The 27,250-nt window shown below is 46.3% G+C and overlaps 2 protein-coding genes across 9 annotated transcripts in view; both read left to right on the top strand.

Annotated features, from left to right (window-relative positions):
• Znf7 (zinc finger protein 7) overlaps positions 1 to 27,250 on the top strand; it is a 121,715-nt gene that overhangs the window by 51,187 nt on the left and 43,278 nt on the right. The window lies entirely within an intron of this gene.
• On the top strand, positions 338 to 25,884 carry LOC143381821 (uncharacterized). 5 transcript variants are annotated; one of them, XM_076835554.2, is made up of 7 exons: positions 338 to 424; positions 908 to 1,068; positions 8,860 to 8,954; positions 9,190 to 9,316; positions 9,524 to 9,634; positions 11,520 to 11,579; positions 21,904 to 25,884. In XM_076835554.2, exons 3-7 carry the CDS (start codon positions 8,913 to 8,915, stop codon positions 23,226 to 23,228), a joined length of 1,665 nt encoding a protein of 554 aa, XP_076691669.1. In that variant the 5' UTR covers positions 338 to 424; positions 908 to 1,068; positions 8,860 to 8,912; the 3' UTR covers positions 23,229 to 25,884. The 5 variants fall into 5 exon arrangements, 4 of the variants coding, with proteins under 4 accessions (XP_076691669.1, XP_076691671.1, XP_076691672.1 ...); XR_013088898.2 differs by lacking the exon at positions 338 to 424 and having other exon boundaries at positions 440 to 1,068; positions 21,904 to 24,936; positions 25,426 to 25,884; XM_076835556.2 differs by lacking the exon at positions 908 to 1,068 and having other exon boundaries at positions 344 to 424.

Genomic DNA, 27,250 nt, shown 5'->3' with positions numbered 1-27,250 from the left:
CCTCTGCCAGACAACTTCCGCGCGCTTCCACAAGCCGGCCAGGAGGGGTCTGAGGAAGAGCGTTCCCGGCGGCAGGGACAGCTAGGGCAAGGTTAGGGGAAGGAGTGGGATCCGCTGACACAGGCGGAGCAGTTAGTCTTCCAGCCGCCGGAAGTGCGGGCTGGTGGCGCTGCCTTTCGCAGCACCGTGAGCCTCAGCGGTTCCGCAGCCCCGCCCCAGGGCCCTCGGGGGCGGGGCCAGGCAAAAGGCGAGACCAGCGATTTCCCGGCCAGGCGTCGTGCTCCATGATTGGTGGTCCTGGGGCAGGGGGCGGGGACTGGAGGGGCGATCGGCATAGGATTGGCGGCTGCGCAGACGGGGCGGCACGGCCCCTTTGTCTGAGGGCGCTGCGGGTGGCCGGTGGTCGCGCCAGGGTGCGGGGACGGTGAGTGGGGGCGCCGGTCGGTACCGGGTAGGACCCTCTTCCCCGTGGACTGGACACGTGAGCTGGTGGTCCTCACACTGGTGCTGGCCCCGCGGCGGCCCTCACGGACCAAGGCCGCGCCCTCCCCCTTGCCCAGTCCCCCGGCTCGCCACGCCCCCCGCCCCTCCCTCGGGACGCCCGGAGCCTCTTCCCTCCCCTCCCCTTCCCATCCCCCTCCGTCGGACCCTCCGGGCTTTCTCCCCTTCCCCCAGCCTGGGACCCCCTCCGTCCCTGGCCCCTCACCCTGGGAACCTCTCCACCGTGGGCGCAGCGCCTCGGCAGCCCTAGTCCGAGTCGTGGAGCGGCGGGCGAGATCTTGGCGGAGAGAATGGGGGAGGGGGCTCCCCCAAAACTCAGAAACGATGCGGCGTTTTGTTTGTTTGAGAGGACCGTGTCTCGCAGTGTTGCCTCGAATTCCTGAGTCCAGGCCTCCTCCTGTCTCAGCCCCCGGGATAGCTGGGACCACAGGTGCCGCCCCAACTCCGGGCTAGAAACCAGAGGTTCACCGGTTCTGTGTGCGACTGAGTAACCGTGCGTCCTGCCCCACCCTGGGGCCGCCAGCCTCGGCGAGAACGCCTTCGGGTCGAAGCTAGCACCAGCCAAAGGTGCCTCTTTGCGAATTTCTCACCCCCCCACAACTGTTTTATTTAACCGATGAGGTGTTTTCACTATTACTTTGTAAGAGCTCTATATTAATGGATGAGACTGATTTTTTGGTAACAAAACATCTTATTTTTGGCATTTAATTTATGTAATAGAAAAGGAATGCAATAATTTTTTTATGCAACCATATTAGAAAAATAAACCATTCTCCCCAGCACCCTGCCAGTATACGCAGAGGTGGCAATGGAGAGTTTCGTGCGTACCCTTCCCAAATATGTGGGTGCAAGCTGCCGGCTTGCGAGCCCTCACCCTTTTCTGTTGCTAACTAGAAGCGGAGCTCGGAAGCCCTACTGCGCTCTACTGCGCTCGCCTCCTGCGGGGTGCTTCCGGCTCTCGCTGTTGGGATCTGTTTTGGACATCCCTTGCGTCGGCATTACGCACTGGGGCTTTTCTGGGCGACCGGGTAAGAGGAGTGAGACTCAAGCCCTGTTCCCTCCCATATGAGGGCCTGTTCCTGCATTCTTGCTGTGGGGACTTTGACGGTTAGTGGTGAGGTTGAGGTTGAAATTGCTTCGATTGTTTTTTAGCCATTTGTATTTCCTTTGTGATTTGCTACTTCATATTGTCTTACAAGTTGAAAACGCACCCCGGGTGTCTTTTAACTACAATAAAGGTTTTTTGTTCCGGTTTTAGTGGTGGCGGGGTTGTTTTTGAGGTAGAAGATTTTAAGTTTGTAATGATCATATATCTTTAAGACTTTGGGGCTTTGTACCATGTTTTAAAGGCCTTTTCCTACTCCAAGATTATTTTTTAAATAATCTTTTGTTTTTCCCCTGGTACAAGTAAAATGTGAAATACAGTCGTTTTGCGTTTTTTTGTTTTGTGTTTTGTTTTTTAATTTTAGGTGCCAGTCAGCTTGGAATCTAACTTTATTTTCCCCCCCTAAGTCAACCATTACTAACATTGTCCACTCTCTGTTCCATAATGTATCTTTCAATTGATTTGAAAACCCACCTTTGTCATGTACCAAATTCGTCCCTGTGTTTGGGCCATTTCTGGAGTTTCTGGTGACTTTGATGTGCATAGGTTTTGGGTTTGAAGCTGCAAATCTGTTGGTCTCTGCACCCCAATCTTTCTGCTTTGGTATTTTGCTTAAAAAGACCCTTCCCTCAGAAAATAATAAATATTTTTCTTTATTCTTATTCAAGTTCTTTTATGAAGTAGTTGTAAAATTTTAATTCTTACTCATTTGTTAGATTTTCAGTAGATGATGTGACTTTTTTTTTCCTGTTTCTTATTTTTAAAATTTCTTTGTCTTTACTTCGTAGTAGTTTGTTGAATATTTTGAAATTTTTTATTTTATTTTTTTCCCAAAATACTTAACCTGTCATTCTAGCACCTTTAGTGAATTGTCTTTCCTCCAGCAGTTTGAGTCTCTTCACCACACTTACACCTGCTTTGCTCTGTTTCTAAGCTGCCCATTCTCACTGAGGCCCTTGTGGCTGTTTTCACTGTGGCCCTGTGACACGTCTGGCTCCTTCCTCAGTTGGTGAACCCTCTTCGACTACCTTCACCCCCATGAGAAGCATGTCAGCTTTTTAATCCAGTGCAGAGAGTAACATCACTGCAGTTTGTCCAGTCTTTATTTTTCAGACCTGTCATGTGTGCCTTTCAGATTGTCTTTTATTGTTTGTGAGGTTTTATAGTTTTCTTCATACAGATCCTGCACTTTGGGGGCTTTGGTGGTACTAGGGATTGAAACCAGGGACACCCTATCACTGAACTACATCCCCAGCCCTGTTTATTTTTTAGTTTGAGGCAGGATCTCACAGTCTCACTAAGTTGCTGAGGCTCGCTTTGAACTTGCCATCCTCCTGCCTCACCCTTCCAAGACACTAGGATTAGAGACATATCCCATTTTGCCAGGCCTGAATCTACACATTTCTAAAATGTAAGCTTGTTTCTTGTTGATATTTGAGAATTGAATCTGGTTTTTTCCCTTTTTTTTTTTGTTTTTTTTTTTTTTTGTTGTTGTTGTTAAACAAGGTGTCATTGGTATACAGGAAAGCTACCAATTTGGATTCATCACTCTGATCATATAATCTGGGAAGGTTGCAGGGATTGTGCTTAGCAGTGTTTTACTTTGCACTCACAGGTGACTTAGAAGCTGCCTCATCAGAAGGTGCCTTCACCTTGGAGGGCCAGGGCATGGAGATAAAGAGAACTGTTGCAAGAAGCCCAGGGAGTGAGGAAAGGAGGGTGGTAGCTCTAGGGGAGATCCTGACAGCTTACTCCAGACTAGAGCCTGGGAACGTGTCTGTCCCAGCCTGCAACTGTGAACAGGGTCCTCTGGAAGGACAGGTACATGCTCACTCTGTCACATCAAGACAATCAGGAATTCCAAAAAGAATCACTGATTTCTAGGCTTAGTTTACAAGACATATGTGTATGTGTCTGTGCAGACCTCACATTCTGTGCTCTTCATGCTGTGGCGGTCCTACCTCAGTTCTTGTGCTTGCAGTCCTGCCTGCTGTGATCCCAGGGGCCAGATCCCTTCTGGGCAGAGTCTCATTGCAGTATGGCTCCTTCCATTTCTCCTTATGTCATCATTGCTGCTGGGAGGTTTTGTTTTGGGTTATTGCCTATGAACATTTCCAAAAGCAAGCTTCCTGAATCTGCAGAATGAACACTTTTTGCTGCCATGCTCCTTTTGGCAAGTGAGTGTGTAGGAACTTTGCTTAGCTGTGACCCCATGTGGGTGCCAACAGCACTGTGCATGGGTGCTGTTTGTATTTGCCCCATATTTAGGTAGTAACAAAGCACACTCATAGCCTCCTCAGACTCCATTTCTTATATTCTGTGGCAGTGACTTCCATTTTGTCCCAGTCTCTTATCCTGGCATCTTTACAGGACTTTTTAAGAGCCAGCACTTTAATATTAAAAAAATATATACATACCATGCTTCTTTTCTGTCTGAACTCCTATGTTGTTCTCAAAGAGCAAAGCCTGGAATTGGGCCCGGGGATCCTTGGGGGAAACCATGCATTGGCACACACCTGTGATTCCCTCGACTTGGGAGACTGAGGCAGAAGGATCACAAGGTCAAAGTCAGCTTCAACAATTTAATGAGCCCTGTGTCAAAATTTTAAAAAGGCTGGGATGTGGCTCCGTGGTAGAATCCCTCTGGGTTCAATCCTAAGTATTAAAAAAAAAAAGAAAGAAAGAAAGAAAAAAGTTTTTGGTGACCCCAGTAGCTCCACTTCCCTGCCTCATACTTGAGCTTTAGGTTGAGGCATAGTATTTACCCATCCTGGTGTCCTGTCACAGGCATATTACAGGAAACCCAGACTTTTATCTGCCAGTGCAGAAATAAATAAAAATGGAAAATCAGGCAGTGCCAATTTTTAAATTCATTGTATCCAATTTTATGAGAATACAGCCATATGTGATGTGCTTTCTTTGTGTTATGCTTTCTTTTTTTTTTAACTTGGCAGTATGTGTAGTTCATCCATACCACAGTATATGATACTACCCTCTGATCTAAGGCTCGCTCAGCTAGCCATCTTTTCCCTCCCTCCTGGTCACACACATATTGGCAACCTGGTATGTCTTTCAGTTTTCCTTCTGTTAATCTCTTTGAATCGGATAATATCATCTCGTCCAGCAGCATCTAAGTCGCTCCTGTTGTGAGCACTCTCCTCACCTAATGTCTGTAAGGCCCTGAGGGTGTCATCTCCCAGCTTTGCAAGGGGGAGCTGCAATGCCACAGACCCAGAGTATGGCAAGCAGGCCGGCCCCAGGTCCTGCGACACACACACACCCTTCTCGGACTTGGGTCATGGTATACAAAATAAGAGCATCATTCACATGTCATCCCACCCCATATTTTGACTCTCAGGTAGCCCTCACAGTATAAATCATCTGGCAGGTGCCAACCGTGGTGACATTTGCTGCAACGCCATTGTTGTATCTGCTCTTGCTTGTGTCTATCCCCCTTGGGTACCTGCTCTCTCAGGGCCTGTCTGATTGGCTTAGAGATGTAGGTGGCCTTTCTGAGAAAGAATATGAGAAATTCTGCATCACCATCTCTGCCAGCAGAGGACGTACACTCCTTACCTGTTGCTCTGCCAAAAGTTTTAAAGTGTAATCTCTTTGCTCCTGTAATTTCATTAATTTCTTTAGCAAATGTTCCACCATGGACTACTCTGCTGGGCCTCCCTCTGGTTTGTTGGTACAGCAGGAAGGGGTGGTGTGAAAGCTGAGTGGGATGTTGGCCTCCAGGAGGTGAAGAGGCTGCAGCTCCCTGAAGAAGGTTGTAAAATTCAGAATAGCTTCCTGGGAACTGAACTGGGGACTGGAAGGACTTCTGAGCAGAAGACAATCATAGTATTTCCCTGAGAAGGCAGATGGAGTAACTAGGCAGATATGGTGTTGGGAGCCGTAAGACTGATAAGGGGTGGTCACAGGGCAGTGTGGTCAGGTTGAGTGAAGATGGTAGACTAGGAGTTGGTGTGAGAGAATGAAGAGGGGAGGAGGCTGTATAGGTTTATAGACCACGCCGGGATAGAAGGGGGTGGGTGCTGCACTCTGGATCTGTGGCACTGTGGCTCCCCACTTAGTATTGGATGTTAAATGTCTGTGATGCTACGAGATGTCCATGTGGAGATGTTGAATTGGAGGGAATGGTGATAGCCAGCTCAGAGGCACCAAGAGGCACCAGAGGCTGGATCTCCTGGGCTCAACATCATGGCTCGTGGGATAACCATGCTTGGCACCAGATTTACAGGGAAACTGGTATCATCCACCAGCACAGGACGCAAGCAGGAATGGGAACTGGCCTGCCCCAAAGCCTTGTCATTGTCACATAAGCAGCATCTTCTGTGTCAGGCTTTCAGACTTGGAGACCTGCTGGGAGCCCCCAGATGTGGTTCCTCTGGTTGTTCGTCATTGGTCCTTCACCCAGGTGTAGTCAGGGCTGTAGTATGACTTGGCAAGCTGACTTCTGCCAGGTTTCCAGGGAACCAAATTTGAGCATTTACTGAAGGCCAAATTCTCATGCATACCTAGTGAATGAGGAAGGGGGTGATCGAGGGATGCATTTGAGAAGGCCCCATTGAAAGAGTGGTACCCAAGAGATCAGTTGTGTCCCTGCTGCCAACAGTAAACAAGGACTTGGCCGCATAGAGATCAAAGGAGACACTGACCAGGTCTGTTTGGGATGGCAGAAGCTAAGACTGTAAAGACTGCTCCTCTGAAGAGATGAAGGGAATGGAGACCACTTGGGGAGGGTCTACTCCCATGGGAGGTAGCTGGATAAGGGTGTGGTCCCTGGGAGGGTAGTTAGATGACAAGAGATGCAGATCTCTCCTGGTGCATGATGTCATGGAAACAACAGGTATGGCGGAGACAAGGTGTGCTACTCTACTCTGCTCACCTGATGTCTGTAAGGCCCTGAGGGTGTCATCTCCCAGCTTTGCAAGGGGGAGCTGCAGTGCCACAGGTGTCAGGAAAGTGAGCCGGAAGGGAGGAAGCAGAGCAGTGAGGCAGGTTTATGTTCACACACCATCTTTACCTAATCCAGAGTTGGTTAGTGCATATCCCATCTGGAGATACATAAGTTACTAAATTAACCATGGGTTCCCACTGAACTGAAATTTACTGCTTATCTGGTTTTTGTTTGTTGGTTTATTTGGTACCAGGGATTGAATGAACCCAGGGGTGCTTAACTACAGAGCTACACCCCCACCCCTTTTATGTTTTGAGACAAGGCCCCACTGAGTTGTTGAGGCTGACTTTGAACTTGTTATCCTCCTGCCTCAGCCTCCAGAGCTTCTGAGATTATAGAATGCACCACCACACCCATGCTTGTAGTCTTTTAAATCCATGCTTCTACCTGTGTTTGGTTCCATCTGTCCCTTATAGGCAAGTCTCTGGTTTGATTGCAGCAGCTTCATCACTGGCTGATACCTGGTTCGTTGGGTACCCACTACATACATACTTCCCCACTCTTTTGAATTCCATTCTTGCCTATTTTCCAATATATGTTCATGTGAATTGTAAGGCAGTTTTATGCAGAGACTCCTTTGGGAATTCTAAGTAGGATTGCATTGCACTTGCACCCACAGAAACATGAGCTTTTGGAGAACTTCAGAATAGGGAGATTGGGAATCAGCCTGTGTCTCCACCTGTTTCCTTGTCCTGTGCCTCAGAGGCAGTAGTTGTTAGTTTATTGTGTATCTTCCTGATAATTGTGTAAGCAGAGATGTGTGTATATTGGACATTTTATAAAGAAAACAGGGAATGATCACCCTTGACCTCCTACCCCAGGTGTCTTGAAGAGTCCTATTTGTCATGGTGCCCAGCTAAGCCAGTTGCAGATGCTTGAAAGGATTGACTGGTTTTTTTTGTTGGTTTTGTTTTTTGGTACTGAGGATTGAACTCAGAGACTCAATCTCCACTGAGCTACCTCCCAGCCCTTTTTATTTTATTTAGAGACAGGGTCTTGCTAAGTTGATGAGGTTGGCCTCAAACATGTAGTCCTCCTACTTCAGCCTCTGAGTGGCTGGGGCCACAAGTGTGGGGCACTGTTAATTGTGCTCTTATATCACTTTTTAAAAAATATTTTTATTTGTAGATGGACATGATATCTTTATTTATTTTTATTTTTTTATTTTTTGGTACTGAGAATTGAACCTAGTGCCTCAAGCGTGGTAGGCAAATGCTCTACCACTAAGCCAAAATCCAGCCCCTGTACCATGTTTTCAATGCATGCTTTGCCTTTGTCACAGGCTAGGCTCTGAGTCACTGTCACAGACCTCCCTCAATGCTCCAGAAGATGACCCATCCTCTTTTGGACCAGCTGTGTCAAAGAGGTCTCTTGTCAGGAGACCTCTCAGTCCTCCCTTTCCCTAGCCTACTGGGTTATGTTGGACACCTCTGTTTATTTTTTCCTCTTGCATCCCCAGCACTACCCAGCCTCAGGCCTCTTCTCATTGATGATGAAGCCTCCCCTAGTCTCAGACCAGATCCTTGGGGTCACTCTGGACTCAGTTCGCTCCAAACCACCACTGCTCATGTTTCTGCTTCCAACACCCTGGCCAAGCCTTAGGGTTGAGAGCCCCTACCTTATTGGAGCACCAGGACCACCAAAGGATGTCTAGGAGTGACTATGGATCTGTGGGTTGGGGTCTCCACAGGAGTGTGGGCCTTGAGCAAGACCACCTAGTCCCACACTGGTGGCCATCCCCCTCCTTGTTGGGAGGGTGCTTGGGGAGGCAGCCTAGCCTAATGCTTGTAAACCCACATTACGCGTGTACCTTGGGTGTAGAACATGCAGGAGCGCTGGTGAGCTGGCATCCTCTGGCTCAGCAGCATGGTCCAAAGTCCATATGTGGTCATGGTCCAGAGTCCTCACTGGCTCCCCTGCACAGGTTTGACCATGAGGACTCCCAGGGGCCTGGGTAATGAAGGTTTGGGACCCTGAGCCCTTAGAGGGCACTTCCTAACTGGGATTTTCTGGGTCCATAGCCAGAGAGCCCTGCTCTGGCTAGGAAGGCCCAGGAACCATGTGTTTGTTCAGGGCTTGGACAGGTTCCTGCACTGTAGGATCAGAGTTCTGGCACGGAAGTGTGTGGAACTGTAGGCCCGTGGTGGGTGCTGCTCCTTGGGTCTCACCTCAGCATGCTCTTCTCTGGCTCTGCATGAGGACCAAGGACCCCTGGGGCTCCCCGCAGGAAGTCAGAATCTGTCAGAGGCAAGGCCTGGCCCCTCACATGTTCCCTCCCCTTCCACAGCCCCACAGGAACCTCCAATTTCTGTCATCCTCAGAGGCCCAAGAAACAAAGTAATGGCAACTGCCAGACTCCTGCCACTGCCAGCAGAACACCAGGTAAATTGTCCCTAAGGCCTGTGTAGTATCCCTGGCCACAGCCCCTATGATTTCTTCCATGCCCAGGGACCCTGTGGCAGCCTGAGTATCACTGCATCCCCGGAACTTATGGCTTCTTCTTATGAACCCCACCTTTGGCTCACAGGGTCCCACACTCAGCTGCCTGGGCATGTACCCACAACCCCATCCTAGACATCAAGATTTGGTCTTACTCCAAGAACTCCTGTTGTTCCAGGCTAAGGTGACCTTCGAGGATGTAGCTGTGCTCCTCTCTCAGGAGGAATGGGATCGCCTGGGCCCTGCTCAGCGGGGCCTCTACCGAAATGTAATGATGGAGACCTACGGAAACGTGGTCTCACTGGGTAAGTCCACCCACATGCTTTAATCTGTGTGAGATCGGTGGGGGCTCAGAGCAAGCTGGTCCTGGAGGCTCACCTACCTCCAGTGTGCTCCGCTGCAGCAGGAGGTCAGTCCTGTCTCTCTTCATGTCCCCAAAGGTGGCATAGGTTGGGTGGGAGTGTATTTGGGTAGATGTTGTATAAACAAAAGGCTTCCTTCCCCTCGAGCAGGACTTCCAGGATCTAAGCCCAATGTCATCTCCCAGCTGGAACGAGGGGAAGACCCGTGGGTCCTGGACGGACAGGGGGCTGAGAGCCAGGGCTTGGGGAATGGCCACTCAGGTAAGTGAGGGGAGCTGGCCCTTCTTTCATTGAAGGCTGGGCCTAGGGGTTATAATGGCCTGTCAGGCCTCACAAGTAGGAATTACTGGACTGGGTAGCAGTCCATGGCAGGAGGTAGGTGTAGTGGTGAATCTAAACCTGGTGGTCTAGAGCTGGGTACAGCAGGGCTAAACCAGGTAGAGACAAAATCAGGCCATGGATGAATTTTTGTCCCTGCTCAGAGAGAAAAACTTGTTCGCCAAGGCTAGTTGTAATAGGGCTTTCAGGTTTTGAAGATTGCCTGATTGTTGTAGAAGTTTCTCCACCCTGACACTCATAGAGAAGGACTGAAGCTTGCTATTAGAGCTCAGGTGCCAGTGAAAGAGCCCATTCCTATATTCTATGTGTAATAAGGTGGAATAAAAAAAAACAAGAAAACTGTAATAATTAAAAAGGAGAAAGAAAAGCGTCATTTGACGTTTATGCGATTTCCAAATTAGAAAAATTAGATAAGAGTTCACAAGAGAAACGTAATAGTATTGCTGGATACAAAATCATTTGTATTTCTATTCATCAACAACAAACAAAAACATACTTCTTAAAAAATATTTTTTAGTTGTCAATGGACCTTTATTTTATTTATTTATATGCAGTGCTGAGAATCGAACCTAATGCCTCACACAGGCTAGGCAAGTACTCTACCACTAAGCCACAACCCCAGCCCCAAAAACATAATTTTTAAAACAAAAATATTTATAATACCATCAGAAATGTGAAATATCCTGGAAATAATCTAACAAAAGATATGCCAGACCTTTAAGGGGAAATTTGTAAAAGCAAAGATGGAGCCCAGTTTGGTGACCCAGGCCTGTGATCCCAGCAACTCAGGAGGCTAAGGCAGGAGGATCGCAAGTTGGAGGTCATTGTGAACAACTTAGCAACACACTGTTTCTAAATAAAAAATTGATGTGGATACATCTTAGAGCACCCCTGGGTTCTATCTCCAGCCCTGGAATGAATGAATGAATGAATGAAAGATACAGATGGAGACAGGTCTAGACTTAAAACTGTGCAAGATGGCATCTGAGTCTTGTGAAAACCTCAGTCAGCATATCCTGCTAGAATGTGCCCCTCTTGAGATGGGAAGGTTGGCACATAGTTGATCGACTTCAACATTTCAGATGTGGCCATTTTCCCCTTGAAAGTTTGCTCCTTGCTTTTTTAAAGCTAGTGGACAGGACCCCAGTATTCCACACAATCTTATGAACCTGCAAAATCAAACATCCTCAGGGAGCAATGGGTATGACAGCTTCAGAGGAATTTAATTTACCAGTGATTGTGAACAAGAGGACACAATATTATGTCACAGAAATCTTGCACGAAACTTGTTTTCTTGAGACAGGCTTTCCCTATGTTGTCCAGGCCGGTCTCGAACTCTGGGCTCAAGCAATCCTTCTGCTTTGGCTTCTAAGTAGCTAGAACTACAGGCTTGTGCCACCATGCCCAACAGTGCACAGAACTTCACATTGTTTGGTAACTGCTCCCACAGAAGGCAAGAAAACACAGGTTATTTTGCAGCCACTGCCAAACCAAACTGTTGTCCGTGGAGGTGCCTGTGCTCCTGCCTGATGGAGACCTTTGACCCTTTTTAAGCAGTCTTTGAGTTTAATGGCTGAAAAAAACTTAAGATTATCCAAGAGCACAGAAGCACCTGGTTACTCTACCTCTGGCCCAGGCCAGAGAGGAGGATGAGACTGAGTCACTTCTAGAGAGCAGTGGGCATAGAAGCAGAAGCTACGTGCCCCTGCTGGTTTTCACTTACTATTTTAACAGAACAGCAGTGGGAATATTTTTCACTTTTGAAGGGATGTTTTGTTGTCAGCTCGTCTCCCTGTTCGTTTTACAGACAACCTCAAATGTGATCGCACTGCAGTCTGTGTGCAGGACAGCTTATCTTGTCCGTGGGGTAAGTGCATGTGTGATCTTTTTAATACAGTACAATTCCTGAGGTATTAATGTTTATGTGTTACCAGAATATGACAGGATTCCCCAGGGTGCTGTGGAGTTTGTTAAGACAACTCACACAAGGAAGGGTTTCTCCTAATCAAGCATTATTTGTTTCAGTAGAATCTCTATTTTCCCCTTTATGTATTTTGTCACACTGAAAACATAGTTTCCTGATCTATACTTAAAATCACAACTAGAGCCACCATTCTGAAAGGGAGTATGGTTGGCTCTGTGCAAGGTACAGGCCTGGGGCCACTATCACCAGCCTTCACACCGTGACTGCCCCACAAGAAGTCACATGATACTTTTAAGCCATGGCTGATTGAGACTCCCCTCTAGTTATTGTATTATGAAAGTCATCTCATTTACCTTGTTACTCTGGCATCAGAGTCCACAACAGAAGCCACCCATTCAGGAAAACAAATAATAGAGCAGTGATACTTTTTTTTTTGGTAAAATTTTTATTAGTTATTGACAGACCTTTTATTCATTTATTTGTTTATATGTGGTGCTGAGAATCGAACCCAGTGCCTCATACATGCTAGGCAAGCACCAGTACCACTGAGTCACAACCCCAGCCTCCCCTACCCCCAGCAGTGATACTTTAATGCAAATAACTGATTCTTTCTTTGGCTTACAGACTTGTATTTTATGAAGATGGACCTTGCGGGGTGGTGGGGATAAAACTAGTCTTATCAGTTTAAAGAACATATAGCATAACTTTTTTTTTTAGAATATATTTTTTTTATTTGTAGATAGACACAATATCTTTATTTTTATTTGTTTATTTTTATGTGGTGCTGAGTATCAAACCCAGGGCCTCGCGCTGTGAGGCAAGCACTCTACCAGTGGGCTACAACCCCAGCCCTAGCTTAGCTTTTTTTTTTTTAGTTGTAGTTGAACACAATACCTTTATTTTATTTATTTTTATGTGGTGCTAAGGCTCAAACCCAGGGCTTCACACGTGCTAGGTGAGCGCTCTACCGCTGAGCCACGACCCCAGCCCCCCCCAGCATAACTTATTAAAAAATAAAATTCATTAAAAATCTTATTTACCCAACAGCTTAGGAGGCTGAAGCAGGAAGATCACAAGTTCAAAGCCAGCCTCAGCAACTTAGCAAGGCCCTGTCTCCAAATAAAAAGGGCTGGGGATTTTGCTGAGTGGGATTTTGCTGGGTTCAATTGCTGGCACAAAAAAAAAAAAAAATCGTAAATAGATGACTGTAAATTTAGATTTTTTTTTTTTTAATGAAGATCCTATTAAATCCTCAGTTTTAGTTTATAAATGCGGTATACACTTAAACAAGTTGCTCTGAAGGAAACTTAAAAAAAGATATAGAAATACTCAATAAGAAAAGTGGAAACAACACTTGAACAAGTTCCTGTTTGATTTTAGAATAAGGAAAAATGTTTTATTGCTTTGCTAGCAAAGGAGAAACACAGGGACTCCTGTCCCAGAGGCTGTGATTCTTTTTTTTGTTTTGGGTACAGGGATTGAATCCAGGGGTGCTTAACTACTGAGCCACATTCTCAACCCTTTTTAACTTTTTTTTGGTACAGGGGATTGAACTCAGGGCACTCAACCACTAACCCACATCCCCAGCCCTATTTTGTATTTTATTTAGAGACAGGGTCTCACTGAGTTGCTTAGTGCCTCACCTTTGTTGAAGCTGGCTGTGCCACCAAGCCCAGCTAACTTTTTTTTGAGACAGGGTCTCAGTAAGTTGCTTAGGGCCTCACTAAGTTGCTGAGGCTGGCCTTAGATCCTCCTGCCTCAAGTCTCCTGAGCTGCTGGGATTATAGATGTGCACCACTGCCCCCACTAGTTTGGCATTATCTAATGGAATTGAAATATGAATCCTTATGTTCCCCACACCCAACCCTGATACATAATAAGTACTAAGAAACAAACAAGAATCTTTGTAGAAGCATGCTTCCTGATGGAAGACTGAAAATCATTAGATGTCCATCAACAATAGAATAGAAAAATTTGACATTTAAATATAATGAAGTATACCATAGTGAAAATGATTAAATAACTGAATAAAAGTGAAAACACAACATCAAAATTTGTGATTTTTCTGCCTATACAGTACTTAGCTCTTTTATGATCTATGTTAGAAAAGTTAAAAGTTGCTAAGTCTAAAACAGAACAATTCAGTTATTTTTGAGGCAGCTCCTTGTTCAGGCTAGACTTGAACTCAGAATTCTTCAGCCTTTGCCTCCTCAGTAGCTGGGATGACAGATGTGATGTTTTTTGTTTTGGGACAGGGTTTTACCGTGTTAGACTAGGCTAGTCTCAATCACCTAGGTTTGAGTGATCCTGCCACCTTAGCTCTTGAATAGCTGGAACTACAAGGGCATGCCATTGTGTCCAGCTCATAATGGAATCATTTGAATAATAAAATAAATAACAGATTAGCCAGGCACAGTGGCACACAACCTATAATCCCAGCAATTTGAGAAGCTGAGGTGGACACAACATCTTTGTTTGTATGTGGTGCTGAGGATCGAACCCGGGCCGCACGCATGCCAGGCGAGTGCGCTACTGCTTGAGCCACACCCCCAGCCCCCAAGAATTAATTTTTTGATTGATAACTTTGCACCATAAGAATCAACCCAGGGGCTGGGGAGGTGGCTCAAGCGGTAGCGCACTCGCCTGGCATGCGTGCGGCCCGGGTTCGATCCTCAACACCACATACAAACAAAGATGTTGTGTCCGCCGAAAACTAAAAAATAAATATTAAAGATTCTCTCTCACTCTCTCTTTAAAAAAAAAAAAAGAATCAACCCAGAATGGTCATAGAGCTAAATATAAAATCTAAAACTCTGAAATTTTAAGAAACCATAGAATAAAATTATTTTAACTTTTGGATAGGCAAAGATTTAATAAGAAAGACACCAAAAGCATAATCTATTTTAAAAATTGATATTGAGTTTTTCCAAACTAAGATTTTTTTGAGGCTAAGGCAGGAAGATCACATTCAAGGCCGGCCTCAGCAACTTGGTGAAGGCCTAAGCAACTTAGCAAGACTCTGTCTCAAAATAAATAATTTTAAAAGTCTGGGGATGTGGCTCAGTGGTAAAGTGCCCCTGGGTTCAATCCCTATTATCAAAAAAAAAAAAAAAAAACACTGTTATTAGAATGTCTTCACTTTTAAAAACACTGTTAATTCTGTGAAAAGACATTCCAGAAGATAATATTATAAAAGCAAGATATTAATATTGGGATAGCAGTTAAGAGTCAGGAAATAGGGTTCATGGTACAGAGGGACACGGAGAGATGTTCAAAGAAGTGCCGACATTCTCTTTCTAAAGTAGGTTGTGGGGGTGTTGTGTTCTTCTGTTATTGACCTTTTGTTGTTGTTGTTGTCGTTGTTGTTGAGATGGGTTTGGTTTCAAACTCATGAGCCCAAGTGATCCTTTCACTTCATCCTCCTGAGTCACCAAGATAACAGGCAGGTGCCACCACACCCAACCTGTCATTATTCTTTGTATTTTTTTAAAAACTGCTTTATAGGCCAGGGATATAGTTCAGAGGTAGAGCACTTATCTAGTGAGGCCCTACATTTGAAAAAAATATATTAAGATTTAATTCATTTGCCATACAATTCACCCGAAATATATAATTAAATGGCTTCTGGTTATGTTCCAAAATTATCATCACAATCTAGTTATCATCACAATCTAGTTTGGAAAACTTTATCACCCCCAGGAGAAGCCTTAGACCCTGTGCCTGTTCCTCTTACTCTTCTTGTCTGCATTTACCTGTTCCAGACATTTCACATAAGTAAAACAATGTGGTTTTTCGTGTCTGCCTTTTATCTGGCAACCTGTTTTCAGGATTCTTTTGTGTAGTGTCTCTGATGCTTCATTGTGTGGCTCCACATTTTATCGATCTATCCATCAGTTGATGAATACTGGATCTTTTCCAAAGGCCTTATATATTTTACATGTATTTTGAAAGCTGTGTTCTGTGTCTATTTGCTTAAAAGTGAAAATGCCATTAAATGGTACTAGCAAAACGTTCTGGGCTTACAGAGAAAATGTCTCTCAGGTTTGGGGGAAGAAGACAGGGAGAGCAGCATGGAGAAAGGGTATTTGCAGGATGTCTTGAGGGCCTGTGCATTCTCAAGTGGAACAGGGGGACATGGCAGTTGGGACAGCCAGATTAGGCAAAGAGCACAAACCATGTGAGTTGAAGGGCACCAGGGTAGATGTGCCGGCCCAAACCCAGAGGTGGAGGCAGGTGGTGGAAAGGGAGATCGAAGGTAGACCAGGAGTGGAAACTGGAAAAACAAATGTGAGTTGGTTGTGCCACAACTCTGCCCTAGTCACAGAGGCAGTCTCCACAGATTCTGTACCAGGCCCTAGAAGGAGTACTTTTTTTATTTTTTAGTTGTAGATGGACAAAATACCTTTATTTCATTTATTTTTATGCAGTGCTGAGGAACAAACCCAGTGCCTTACACATGCTAGGCAAGCACTCTACTACTGAGTCACAGCCCCAGCCCTAGGAGGAGTACTTTTTAATCTTAAAAGCCATTGCTATGTAGTTTTCATGTCATGTTTTACCTTTCAAGTTCCAGGAGGACATGAGAGTGTACCAGCCTAGAGGTGCATTAGAGGCAGAAAGGTAGCACGAGTCCAGATGCCTGCTCCAGCCTCAGCTAAGTTCCACCTCTAAATAGGTTCCTTCCAGGAATGTGACCACATTGACAGCAACAGGCAATACAGCATTTGAGGTAGTGTGTGCTAAGGATCCTTCTCAAGGGAGGTACTGCTGGGTCATCATAGCGTCTGGAGGACTTTTCTGCTTAGCTATGGATTCCATGAGCTTGTCCGTGGGCTTGCTACCTGGTGGCTTCTGCTGTCGGTCTTTAACACCTGCCATCTAGAAGCCTTTATTCCAGCCATAGTCAGCCTGTAAGGATTAAATTCAGTTCTCATGAGAATTCCTCGTTGTGATTCTGGTACACCCATTAGACCTTTTACCTTGAATGTAATTGTTGACACCCCTGGGTTAAAATCTACCGTTTGCACTGTTTTCTGAAGGTTCCATCTGCTTTTTGATTTTCATCCTACTTTTCTGCCTGTTTTTATATTTTGAAGAATTTTATGATTATTGAAAACTTTATATTTGCTATTTGCTTATCATTTAACCTCTTTTTTAAAAAAATAATGCTTAATGGCTGCTCTGCAGTTTACAATAGAGTGGGTCCTCGGCATCCATGGGTTCTGCATCCACAGATTTAACCAACTGCATACTGAAAATATTTGGAAAAAAAAAATAGCTTCTCTGTTGTACATGTACTTTGTTGCTTATTGTTAAATCCCTAGGCAACACAGTGTAAGAACGGTTTATATAGCACATTGTAGAAGGTATTATAAGCCATCCAGGGATGATTTAAAGTGTACGGGAGGATGTACATAGACTACATGTAAATCCTAATTTTATAGAAGGGACTTAAACATTTCTGATGTTGGTGTGGGGGCAATTCGCAGATGCCAAGGGACAAAAATATCTCCAACCATTGTCTAACTTCAGACATGTTTACCACTCACATATAGTATAAGAATCTTGCAACAGTGTACTTCTGCCTGATTAGTCCATGTGGGCCATTTTACAGACACGGTAGCTTAAACATCAGCAATTCCTTACAGTTCAGAGGCTGGGAAGTCCAGGATCAAAGTGCCAGCCAGTTCAACCACCTTCTTGCAGTGTGCAGAAAGCACAAACTCTGGTGTCATAAAAGCGCCAATCCCCCAGCAAGGGCCCCCCCACCCTCCTGCCTGGATCCAGCAGGGGATCACCTCTCAGTATTATCACATGGGTTAGGATGTCAGCATCTAGATTTGGGGAACACAAATAGACCATGAGAACTTCTGTATTCCTTCCCTCTAATAGAATTCTGTGACATTAGCATGTTTTACTCTTGAGTGTTTCTGAGTCTTTAAGAATGAGGTAGAACTGTTTTCAGTCTTTTATATTTGCCTGTATTTAAAATGGTTATCATTTTAACTATTCCCAGAGCTCTTCATAAGTCTAAGCTTTTATAGGGCATATATCAACTTCTTTTTTTTTTTTTTTTAAGAGAAAGAGAGAGAAGAGATTTTTTTTAATATTTATTTTTCAGTTTTCGGTGGACACAACATCTTTATTTTATTTTTATGTGATGCTGAGGATCAAACCCAGCGCCGCGCACATGCCAGGCGAGCGCATTACCACTTGAGCCACATCCTCAGCCCAGGGCATATATCTTCTATCTGAATAACTTGTTTATGGTATTGGGGATTGAACCCAAGGATACTTAGCCACTGAAGAACATCCACAGCCCTTTTTATTTTTTTAATTTTGAGACAGGTTCTCATTAATTTGCTGAGGCTGGCTTTGAACTTGTAGTCCTGCTGCCTGGGGCTCCCAAGCCATTAGGATTACAGGCCTGTGCCACTGCTCCCAGCCCAAACCCTTTTATTTTTTATTTTTCAACAGGGTCCCGCCAAGTTGCCCAGGCTGGCCTTGAACGCGCAGTCTTCCTACCTCAGCCACTGCAGTAGCTGTGATTGCAGATGTGTGCCACCACACTTAGCTCTCTTTCTTAGTTTTTAATTCCTCTGCTAAAATTCTCCATCTGGTCATGCATGTTCATCCAATGTATGGTTATCTCTTAGTCGGTTTTTTAGACTGATTTAAATTTTTGTTGTTTTTTGTGTTCTTTTTCTTTCTGAGTGTCTCATAAATTTTTACTGAATGCCAACATAAGTGTGAAAATGTGACCTTTTCTGCTGGGCAGCCAGTTGTAAGCTGGATCAGTCCAATCAGTACAAGGGCTAGGTTTGAATTTTTATATATATATATGTTTTTTTTTTTTTTTTTTTTTTTTTTTAATGTGGTGCTGAGGATTGAACCCAGTGCCTCATGCATGCTAGGCGAACGCTGTACCTCCGAGCCACAACCCCAGCCCCGCTAGGTTTGAATTTTGTTGTCATGATTACTTTGTGTGCACCACCAGAGTCAAACTCCTCTAGCATTTCCTGGTGCACAGGGTAGGGGCTGTCAGTCTTCCACACATACCAGTACCTCAGAGAGGGTCCCTCCTGCTCTTGCCCTATCCTAGTCATAGACTCTGTTGCCTGTGACCCAGGGCTTGCTCACCTCAGGAGGTGGGGAACAAGGGTGCTCACCTGGCCCATCTTTAGTCTGCAGGTGCTCGGTTTGGGGGTCTTGGGCAACACCTCAGTGATCCTGCCCTTTGTCTGGCTGTGGGAGACCTGATTATCTACCCATGATCGTCTCCTGCCCTCCATTTTTCTTTTCTCTTCTCCCAGCCACAGTGACTATTACCAGTACTTTAGGTGTGATAGGTTTTCTTTGCTCCCAGTGACTTCTGGCTTGCTCCATATAGAGGACCAGGCAGGTATTTTTCCCTTCCTTCCTCCAGTCCTGAACCTCCCAGGAGACTTTCTCATGAGTGCCTGGGGAGCAAGTAGAGAAGATCCCAGGGGACCATGGAGAAAAGCCCTGTACCATGGCTCCCTGAGGTTCTCCAGCAGCTGGCTAAGGCATTCTCCTTGTCCACTGTATGATGGCCCCATCTGCCTTCTTCTCCATAGGGCAGGGCAGTGCAATGTCCCAAAGTCTTCTTTCCATTGGACACCTGTCTCAGGTCCTCAGCTAGTCAGCCATCGGCTCTCATGGGTTCAGAAAAAGAAGTAGTTTTGTAGATGATCTGGCTTTTACCATTGTTGGGCTGGAAGAGATGCTCTTTCCAGCATTCTCCCTCCAGGAAAAGCAAGATAGCATGTAATGAGTGATGATGGCAAAGCAGCGTATTTCACATAGTGTATAGTAAAGATGATCAGAGGGACTCAGGAACATACAGCCACATGACTCCACACTGAGTTGGGTTCTGTTTCTGTTGGTTTGGTGAGTACCCAGGTGATGGGGTGGGTAGTAAGAGGGGTCAGCTGGAGTTTCAACAGGAAACTACAGGGATTAGTCTGGATGCTGGTGTGGGAAAAGAGGAAGATAAGAAATTGGAAGAGTGACATGAGTTCCAAATGTCTGGCAGCTATAGGAGGGCTTGTTCTTGGAGCAACAAACCAAATTCTGTCCAAAAGGAGATGTCTGACTGAGCTCCCGGCTGAGCCCTGTGGGTACTGGAGGGCCTTCGTGTTGATAGGGCAGCTATGCTCCAGGTAAGTAGGGCAGAGCAGGTTGGTTGGGCCTGGAGTGACACCCCCAGCTCAGGCCACCACCATTGGAAACCCCTCATCCATGGAGGCGGTCCTTGAGGATCTGGTGCACTCTGCTCTGCCACCATGCTTGTAGAAGAAACACTAGTATTTGGTATGTCTCAGTCTCCAAGGTAACCATTTCTTGGATGACTAAAAACATTACCAATCAAACCAAGCACATTCTATTTATTGCCACCTTTGCCCAAATCTTTTTCCAAACACTTCCATCATAAAACACTTCATGGATGTTCCTGCCAGTCACAGAAGATCCTTGGCATTGTGGACATTTCTCTTAGGTTCTTACTTTCCAAATCTCTTTGTTGAGATTTCAAGAGGCCCATTATTCAATATGTCTTCCCAAAGCATCAGCCAATTAAAGAGTAAAGCTTCTGTGGGCAGGGGTTGTGGCTCAGTGGTAGGACGCTCACCTAGCACGTGCAAGACCCTGGGTTCGATCCTCAGCACCACATAAAAATAAATAAAATAAAGGTATTGTATCCAACTACAACTAAAAAATAAATATATTTTTAAAAAAAAGAGTAAAGCTTTAGCCAAGCGCAGTGTCATATACCTATGATCCCAGTGACTCGGGAGGCTGAAGCAGGAGGTTGGCAAGTTCAAGGGCAGCATGGGCAACTTAGCCAGACCCTATCTCATAAAATAAAAAGGGCTGGGGATGGGATCAGTGGTGAAACACCCTGGGAACATATCACTTATTGCTAGTCAGATACACTTCCCCATATGGGATTCCAAATGAGAGCTATTGGGGCCTGTGGCTTCAGGTCTCTGGACGTGGGGAACAGCTGTTCCCAAGGAGTGGCTGAGCTGAGAATGCCCATTCTCACCCAGAGTAACCTCTGGAGAGGATTGGAAAAGAAGTGTGTGCCCACATGCTCTGGTGCTATCCTTGCCTGTGATATCAGCATCTGTGGGTCAGCTACAAATTTAGTACCCGATCCCAGATCCTGGTGTGTCTTCCAGCAGATTGAGAATCGCCTTCTCGGGTCTTCCTCCACTGTGGAGCTGCTTGTACTAGAACATCCCTTAGGGCAGTCCCCATCAGAGGATTGAGGGGACAGGGAGAAGCACTGACGGTGGGCTAGAATCCCAAGCCCTCCAGGAGGTCTCAGTGTGCCCTGGAGCCTCAGATGCTGGAGGCCTGGTCTTCATTCTGCATTGTAGTGGAGCCTGTGGCCCTTTGGCCCAAGGAAGCCTGAAGGACTCAGCATGCCACTGCCTTGGGGAGCCATCCTCTTGCTCCCCCACTCTTGTGGGGCTGGGTCACTCATCACTCCTCAATGCAGGGACCTCTACACAGTCTGGGCTTCTAGCAAGTAGCCACCACCACATGAAGTCATAATGTGAGTGGCCCAAGTTACTGGAACATGGTTGTCTCAGCACCCCCTTCCCCCTCACACACAGTGACCCACAGTACCTATGGATACCCAGAGCATCTCCACCCCAGCCTCTCCTGCCTCCACCCTGCCATCCCTGCAGGCCTTGTCCACAGCTAAATTGGGCTGCAGATTCCCACCACCTCCCTTTGTGTCTCTAGTCTCACCTGCCTGAGTATTCTCCACACTATTGTCTTCTACAAAGAGTTCCCAGCACCAACCCCCCACACACAAATCCAATGACCCCAGGATTGCATTCCCTAGCCTGCTCACAGGCATGCAAGCCTCCCCACCCACCCCAGGCCAGGCTTCACTGCGCACTGGCTGCTCTCTGTGCGCATAGGACTCCTACAGGCTGGGAGAGTCCTGCAATCAGCTCCATGTAGCCTCCTGAGGCTCCGTTCACGTGAGGGCTCCAGGGAGAGCAGGGCCTGGGGAAGCACTAGGCCACGCCCCACTGTAGTGTTCTTGGGCACTCTGCAGGGGTACCTCCTCACTGGCACTCCACTGTCAGTCATTACAAGGTCTTGTGGAAATTTAATCTTCGAATTTCTCCAGCAGGGAGTGACCTTCACCAGAAAGCCAGCTTCAGGGTTGTACTGTGCAGTTTTGAGAAGTGTTGACATTGTCATTTTGGATTTGTTGTTTCAGAATGCAAAACCAAGGAAGAGAACCAAAATACAGATTGGCCCTTAAAGCCGTTAATTTCAGATGAGGTAACAGTGCATCTGGGGAAAGCATCTTCAGGGAGCATCGTTCAAGAACATTATAACCCAGAGCAGAGCTTCTGCCTGCATCCAAGCCCTGTCGTCCCTGGCGAGGCTCGGGTCTCCAATAGGAGCAGGCCACTGACTCCACACCCAGAAGCTCCCAGTGGAGAGAGGCCCTACATGTGCATCGAGTGTGGGAAGTGCTTTGGGCGGAGCTCCCATCTTCTTCAACACCAGCGAATCCACACAGGTGAGAAGCCATATGTGTGCAGTGTGTGCGGGAAGGCCTTCAGCCAAAGCTCAGTCCTCAGTAAACACAGGAGAATCCACACTGGCGAGAAACCCTATGAGTGTAACGAGTGTGGAAAAGCCTTCCGAGTGAGCTCGGACCTTGCTCAGCACCACAAGATTCACACAGGAGAGAAACCTCACGAGTGTGCCGAGTGTCGGAAGGCCTTCACCCAGCTCTCGCACCTCATCCAGCACCAGCGGATCCACACAGGGGAGAGGCCCTATGTGTGCCCACTATGTGGGAAGGCCTTCAACCACAGCACTGTGCTGCGGAGCCACCAGAGGGTACACACTGGGGAGAAGCCTCACCGGTGCAGCGAGTGCGGGAAGACCTTCAGCGTAAAGAGGACGCTGCTGCAGCACCAGCGGGTTCACACAGGGGAGAAGCCCTACACGTGCAGTGAGTGTGGGAAGGCCTTCAGTGACCGCTCAGTCCTCATCCAGCACCACAATGTGCACACAGGAGAGAAGCCCTACGAGTGTGGCGAGTGTGGCAAGGCCTTCAGCCACCGCTCCACCCTCATGAACCATGAGCGGATCCACTCGGAGGAAAAGCCCTATGCTTGCTACGAGTGTGGCAAGGCCTTCGTGCAGCACTCCCACCTGATCCAGCACCAGAGGGTCCACACCGGGGAGAAGCCCTATGTGTGTGGAGAGTGTGGGCATGCCTTTAGCGCACGTCGCTCTCTGATCCAGCATGAGAGGATCCACACGGGAGAGAAGCCCTTCCAGTGCACAGAGTGCAGCAAGGCCTTCAGCCTTAAGGCCACCCTGATCGTGCACCTGCGGACCCACACTGGCGAGAAGCCCTACGAGTGCAGCAGCTGCGGCAAGGCCTTCAGCCAGTACTCGGTGCTCATCCAGCACCAGCGGATCCATACCGGGGAGAAGCCCTATGAGTGTGGGGAGTGCGGACGTGCCTTCAACCAACACGGCCACCTGATCCAGCACCAGAAGGTGCACGGGAAGATGTGAGCCTGGGGCCTGGTGGCTGCAGGAGGCAGCCTCACTACCCTCCCTCGGGGTTCAGTGCCACAAAATAATTGCAGGGAGAAGCATGTTCTTCCTGTGGAAAAGCTGCAGAACATATGTTTTGTTTTCCTCAATATCCTGAAGTTGTATTGAAGAATGACCATGCAATCATAATGAAGTTTGGGTAAAGATAGCCATAATTCCTTGTTTCTTCAACATTAGATAATTCATTTGAAAGGAGTAACTAAAGGAAGTTAAAGTAAAAGGACTTGACCCAAAATACTCCCTTATGTTCCCAGTGAGGTTCTTTCTCTTCTGAGGATGCATGCCTTTCCTAAACAGTTAGCCAGTTAGCTGTGAGACTTAGAACACTGGACTGTTTTCGTATTCTCTTGAAACACAGAAGTGCTGTGGGGATAAATTGATATACAACATCAAGGATCACATGACATCGCTGAAAATTGTAACTGTGCAAATACCTGTTTGTATGAAAAGAAAAAGAAGTCTAAAGATGTGTTCATTAGAAATTATGTAAATTTAAAAAAAAAAAAAAACACTTTTATCTGGTGCTTTAACTTACCCAAGACCAGAAGGAATGTCCTGCCACTTGAGTAAAAATGCCACTAAAACATGGCTGTTTTCCTGAAGACCTATAGACTCTGCATGCCAGAGATTCTGGATCTCTAGGGCCAGTTAGGTCCCAAGCAAGAAAATATTGCTAAAAAGATGATTCCTTATTGCACGTTGTTTTGTTTTGTTGGTACCAGGATTGAACCCAGGGGCACTGGACCCCTGAGCTGCATCCCCATCCCATTTTATTTTTATTGTGAGATAGTCTTGCTGAGCTGCTTGGGGCCTCAGCCTCCTGTGGTACACCACCACACCCAGCAGTGCATATTTTTTTTTTTAATTCTCACTCTTTTTTTACTAGCTCTAATAGTCCATTCTTGTACTCCAGTTGTTTGGGGTTTGTTGTTGTTGTTGTTTAACTCCTGGCTTAAGACAGTCTACTATTCATTGCCTGTGATAAATTTGGTTTATTCATAATTAAAAATTTGAATTTGTTCAGAATTATTTGCTCAGTTTTTAAGGGTGTGGTTCTTACGTCTGAGTTTATATCAGAGCCATTTCTAGTAGTATCTACCTGCAAGCAAAACAAAGGTATGAGATTTAAGCCACGTCAAACGTAAATGTGTCAGTGCCTGGTGGAGGTGTTTCCTTCTTCCTCTGGGGAGAAGAGAGAAGCACTGGGGTGTTGGTCCTCAGCATTCCACGAGACAAGAGCTCGGTAAGAATGGCCCGTCCCTGAGGCCTTGGCTTGAGCAGGGAGCTGCGGTACAGCTGAGCTGCTGCTTGAGGAGGAGCTGATCACAGAAGGGTCGCAGAGAAGAGCAACACTAAGTGCCTCAGTGAGGAGAGCCAAGGTCTGTGCCTTCCTGCAGAAAGGAAAGGAGGCCACTGTGGTGTCACTTCAGTGCGGCTGAAAATCCAGAGTTGGGAGCACTGAGATGAATTCTCCAGAGGGCTCAGGTCGCTGAAGGGAGCCAACAGAGTGGAGGCCACTGGGCACTGCTTCCTAGAGGAGGTGAGATCACTGATGTTTTTCGGAAGAGATGACAGAGAAGCTGGAATCGATGGGTTGTTACTTCAGAGAAGAACTGAGCTCACTGAAGTGTGACCTGGGTCCAAGATGAAATCTTCAGAGGCTGAGGTGAGTGCAGTCAAACTTCACAAAGCTGCCCTCACAAAGGGACACTTCAGAGTCTACTCTGAAAAGGAGCTGAGGCCACTAAGGGTGTAAGACCTTAGTGGAGGGAGGAGGGAGGCTGCCAGCCCTCACTAGGGGAGTCTGCAGCTGGGGTCTCTGTGGCTGCTGGTTGGAGCCCACCACTACTCAAGCCACAATTGCTGATCATGCAGAAAAGCAGAGCACAGTCATGTGCCAATCAGGATGAGAATAGGAGCTCGATTGAATTCAGTACAAAGATTTGTGTAGAAAGACTATATGAAAAAAAAAAAAAGAAAGAAAGAAACAAAGGCTGTATCCCAGGACAACTGAAGTTACACGATATAGAGTGCTGGACAGCTCAATCCTCCAATAGCCTAGGTTTCCAGGAAAACCTTTCTAAAATGCATAGTTTGCTTTCCTGCATTCTTAGATGAAGCATGCTCAGCATCCATCTCCTATTCTTGTTGGCAGGCCACCTTTGATGCACCCAGGTGCAGGTTCAGGTGTCCGTGGAGCTGGGAAGTGGGCATCAGTGCCCCTCGTGGAGGGGATTCCAGCTCTGTGTTCTTGCATTCACCTCCTCGTGGCCCCTGGAACACATGGGCAGCTACCTTTGGGGAACATGAGGTCAGAGGCCACAATGAGCTTGGGCTCCCTTCAAGTAGTGGTGACCTACCTCTTGGGCTTTACCTGCCCAACTACTTGTCATTTGCCAGTACCATTCCACTTTTTTTTTTGAATTTGTGTGTGTGTGTGTGTGTGTGTGTGTGTTCAGAAATCTTTACAGTTTATGCATTTAAATCTTTATATTAATGCATTTAAATCTTCATTAATTCTCCTTATTGGTACCAAGAATTTGCTATTTAATACTTTTCAAATTTTCTATCATTAAAAAATATCATGGGGGGCTGAGGTTATGGCTCAGTGGTAGAGCGCTCACCTTGCATGTGCAAGGCCCTGGGTTTGATCCTCAGCACCACATAAAAATAAATAAATAAAAGTTATTAAAAAAATCATGGTCCTCCTGAAATTTAATTCTGTGTACTGTATATAATCTGACATATTCCAGTTTAAAAAAAAATGACTGTAACAAGTATTTGGGTGAAGAAAGCTCAATAACGTTGACACAAAGATCGGCGCTTCAGTGACCACAAGACACAAGCAGGCAGCTCCAAACCAGGAAAAACTGGGAAGCCTGAAAGAGGTCCACTATGCCAAGGAAGTGGAACATGTCGTGGCCTCCCAGTCAGGGAGGTTCATCCAGTCCCCAGAGATGCAGAGGTGGAAAAGGTGCCTCCATGCTTTGCTGATGACATTACCATTAAAATGAAACTCTAGGACTGGAGCTATAGTTCTGTGGCACAGCACTTGCCTAGCATGTGTGAGGCACTGGTTCGATCCTCAGAACCACATAAAAAATAAATTAATAAAGATATTGTGAGTCCATCTACAACTAAAAAAATTTTGAAAAAATGAAACACCTCCCAAGAAACATGCAGACTTCATTAAAGAAGTCTAGGGCTGGGACTGCAGCTCAGTGGCAGAATGCTTACCTAGCATGTGGGAGGCACTGGGTTGGATCCTTAGCACCACATAAAAATAAAGGCATGCTGTCCATATACAACTACATTTTTTTTTTTTAAACAGAAGTCTGGCAGCTACACATACTGTTTTTTTTTGTTTGTTTGTTTTTGTTTTTTTTTTTCTGGAGTATCTCTGGGCCACAACATGTCTCCTGCCATACCCAGCTTCTGTCCGTGTGAGGAAACAATGGTAACTCATCCTTTCTTTGGAGAACGATGACGACACACCAGGACTCAGCTTGGCAGGTGCTGGTCAACCCTAAGGAAGAGGGGCCCTCAGTAGATAGGCTAGGGATGCACCAAACGCTGCACAGAAGGACCAATGGTGGAAGCCAGGAGGGTGTTGCCTGGGAGTGGGAGCTGCTCTGGGGTAGAAGTGAGAGCAGACCATACATAGGAGGGCTCCTTCCTACCTGGGCAAATGTGGGGGGCATTTTAGATTTCAGGCTTACAAGTTCCCAAGCTGAGAAACTCAGGTGAGGTGATGTGAAGTTCATGGGTCTCAAGGCTGCCCTCCCTGAGAGGAGTAGTTGCAGGTTTGATTATCCCCCAAATCACCCTCAGGTTCAATAAATTTGCTATGAAGACTCAGAACTCACCTTGAAAGCTGATATTCTCCTGGTTTTGAGTTTTGGTAGTGGCAGCAGAAGTAAAATGCAGTACCCGTCACAGAATTGTCATTGTCATCAGAGGTGACAATGGCCAGTGCAGGG

The sequence above is a fragment of the Callospermophilus lateralis genome, chromosome 16 (assembly GCF_048772815.1).
Source record: "Callospermophilus lateralis isolate mCalLat2 chromosome 16, mCalLat2.hap1, whole genome shotgun sequence".
Classification (NCBI taxonomy): domain Eukaryota; kingdom Metazoa; phylum Chordata; class Mammalia; order Rodentia; family Sciuridae; genus Callospermophilus; species Callospermophilus lateralis.
The sequence above is the reverse complement of the archived record's forward strand: the minus strand, read 5'-3'. Positions and strand labels throughout refer to the sequence as shown.

Bases quoted from the DNA above. Each gene is read 5' to 3' on its own strand.
- LOC143381821 (XM_076835554.2), top strand. From the start codon at position 8,913: ATGGCAACTGCCAGACTCCTGCCACTGCCAGCAGAACACCAG. The intron at 9,317-9,523 runs GTAAGTCCACCC...CCCCTCGAGCAG, and splicing joins CGGAAACGTGGTCTCACTGG to GACTTCCAGGATCTAAGCCC. The intron at 11,580-21,903 runs GTAAGTGCATGT...TTGTTGTTTCAG, and splicing joins CAGCTTATCTTGTCCGTGGG to AATGCAAAACCAAGGAAGAG.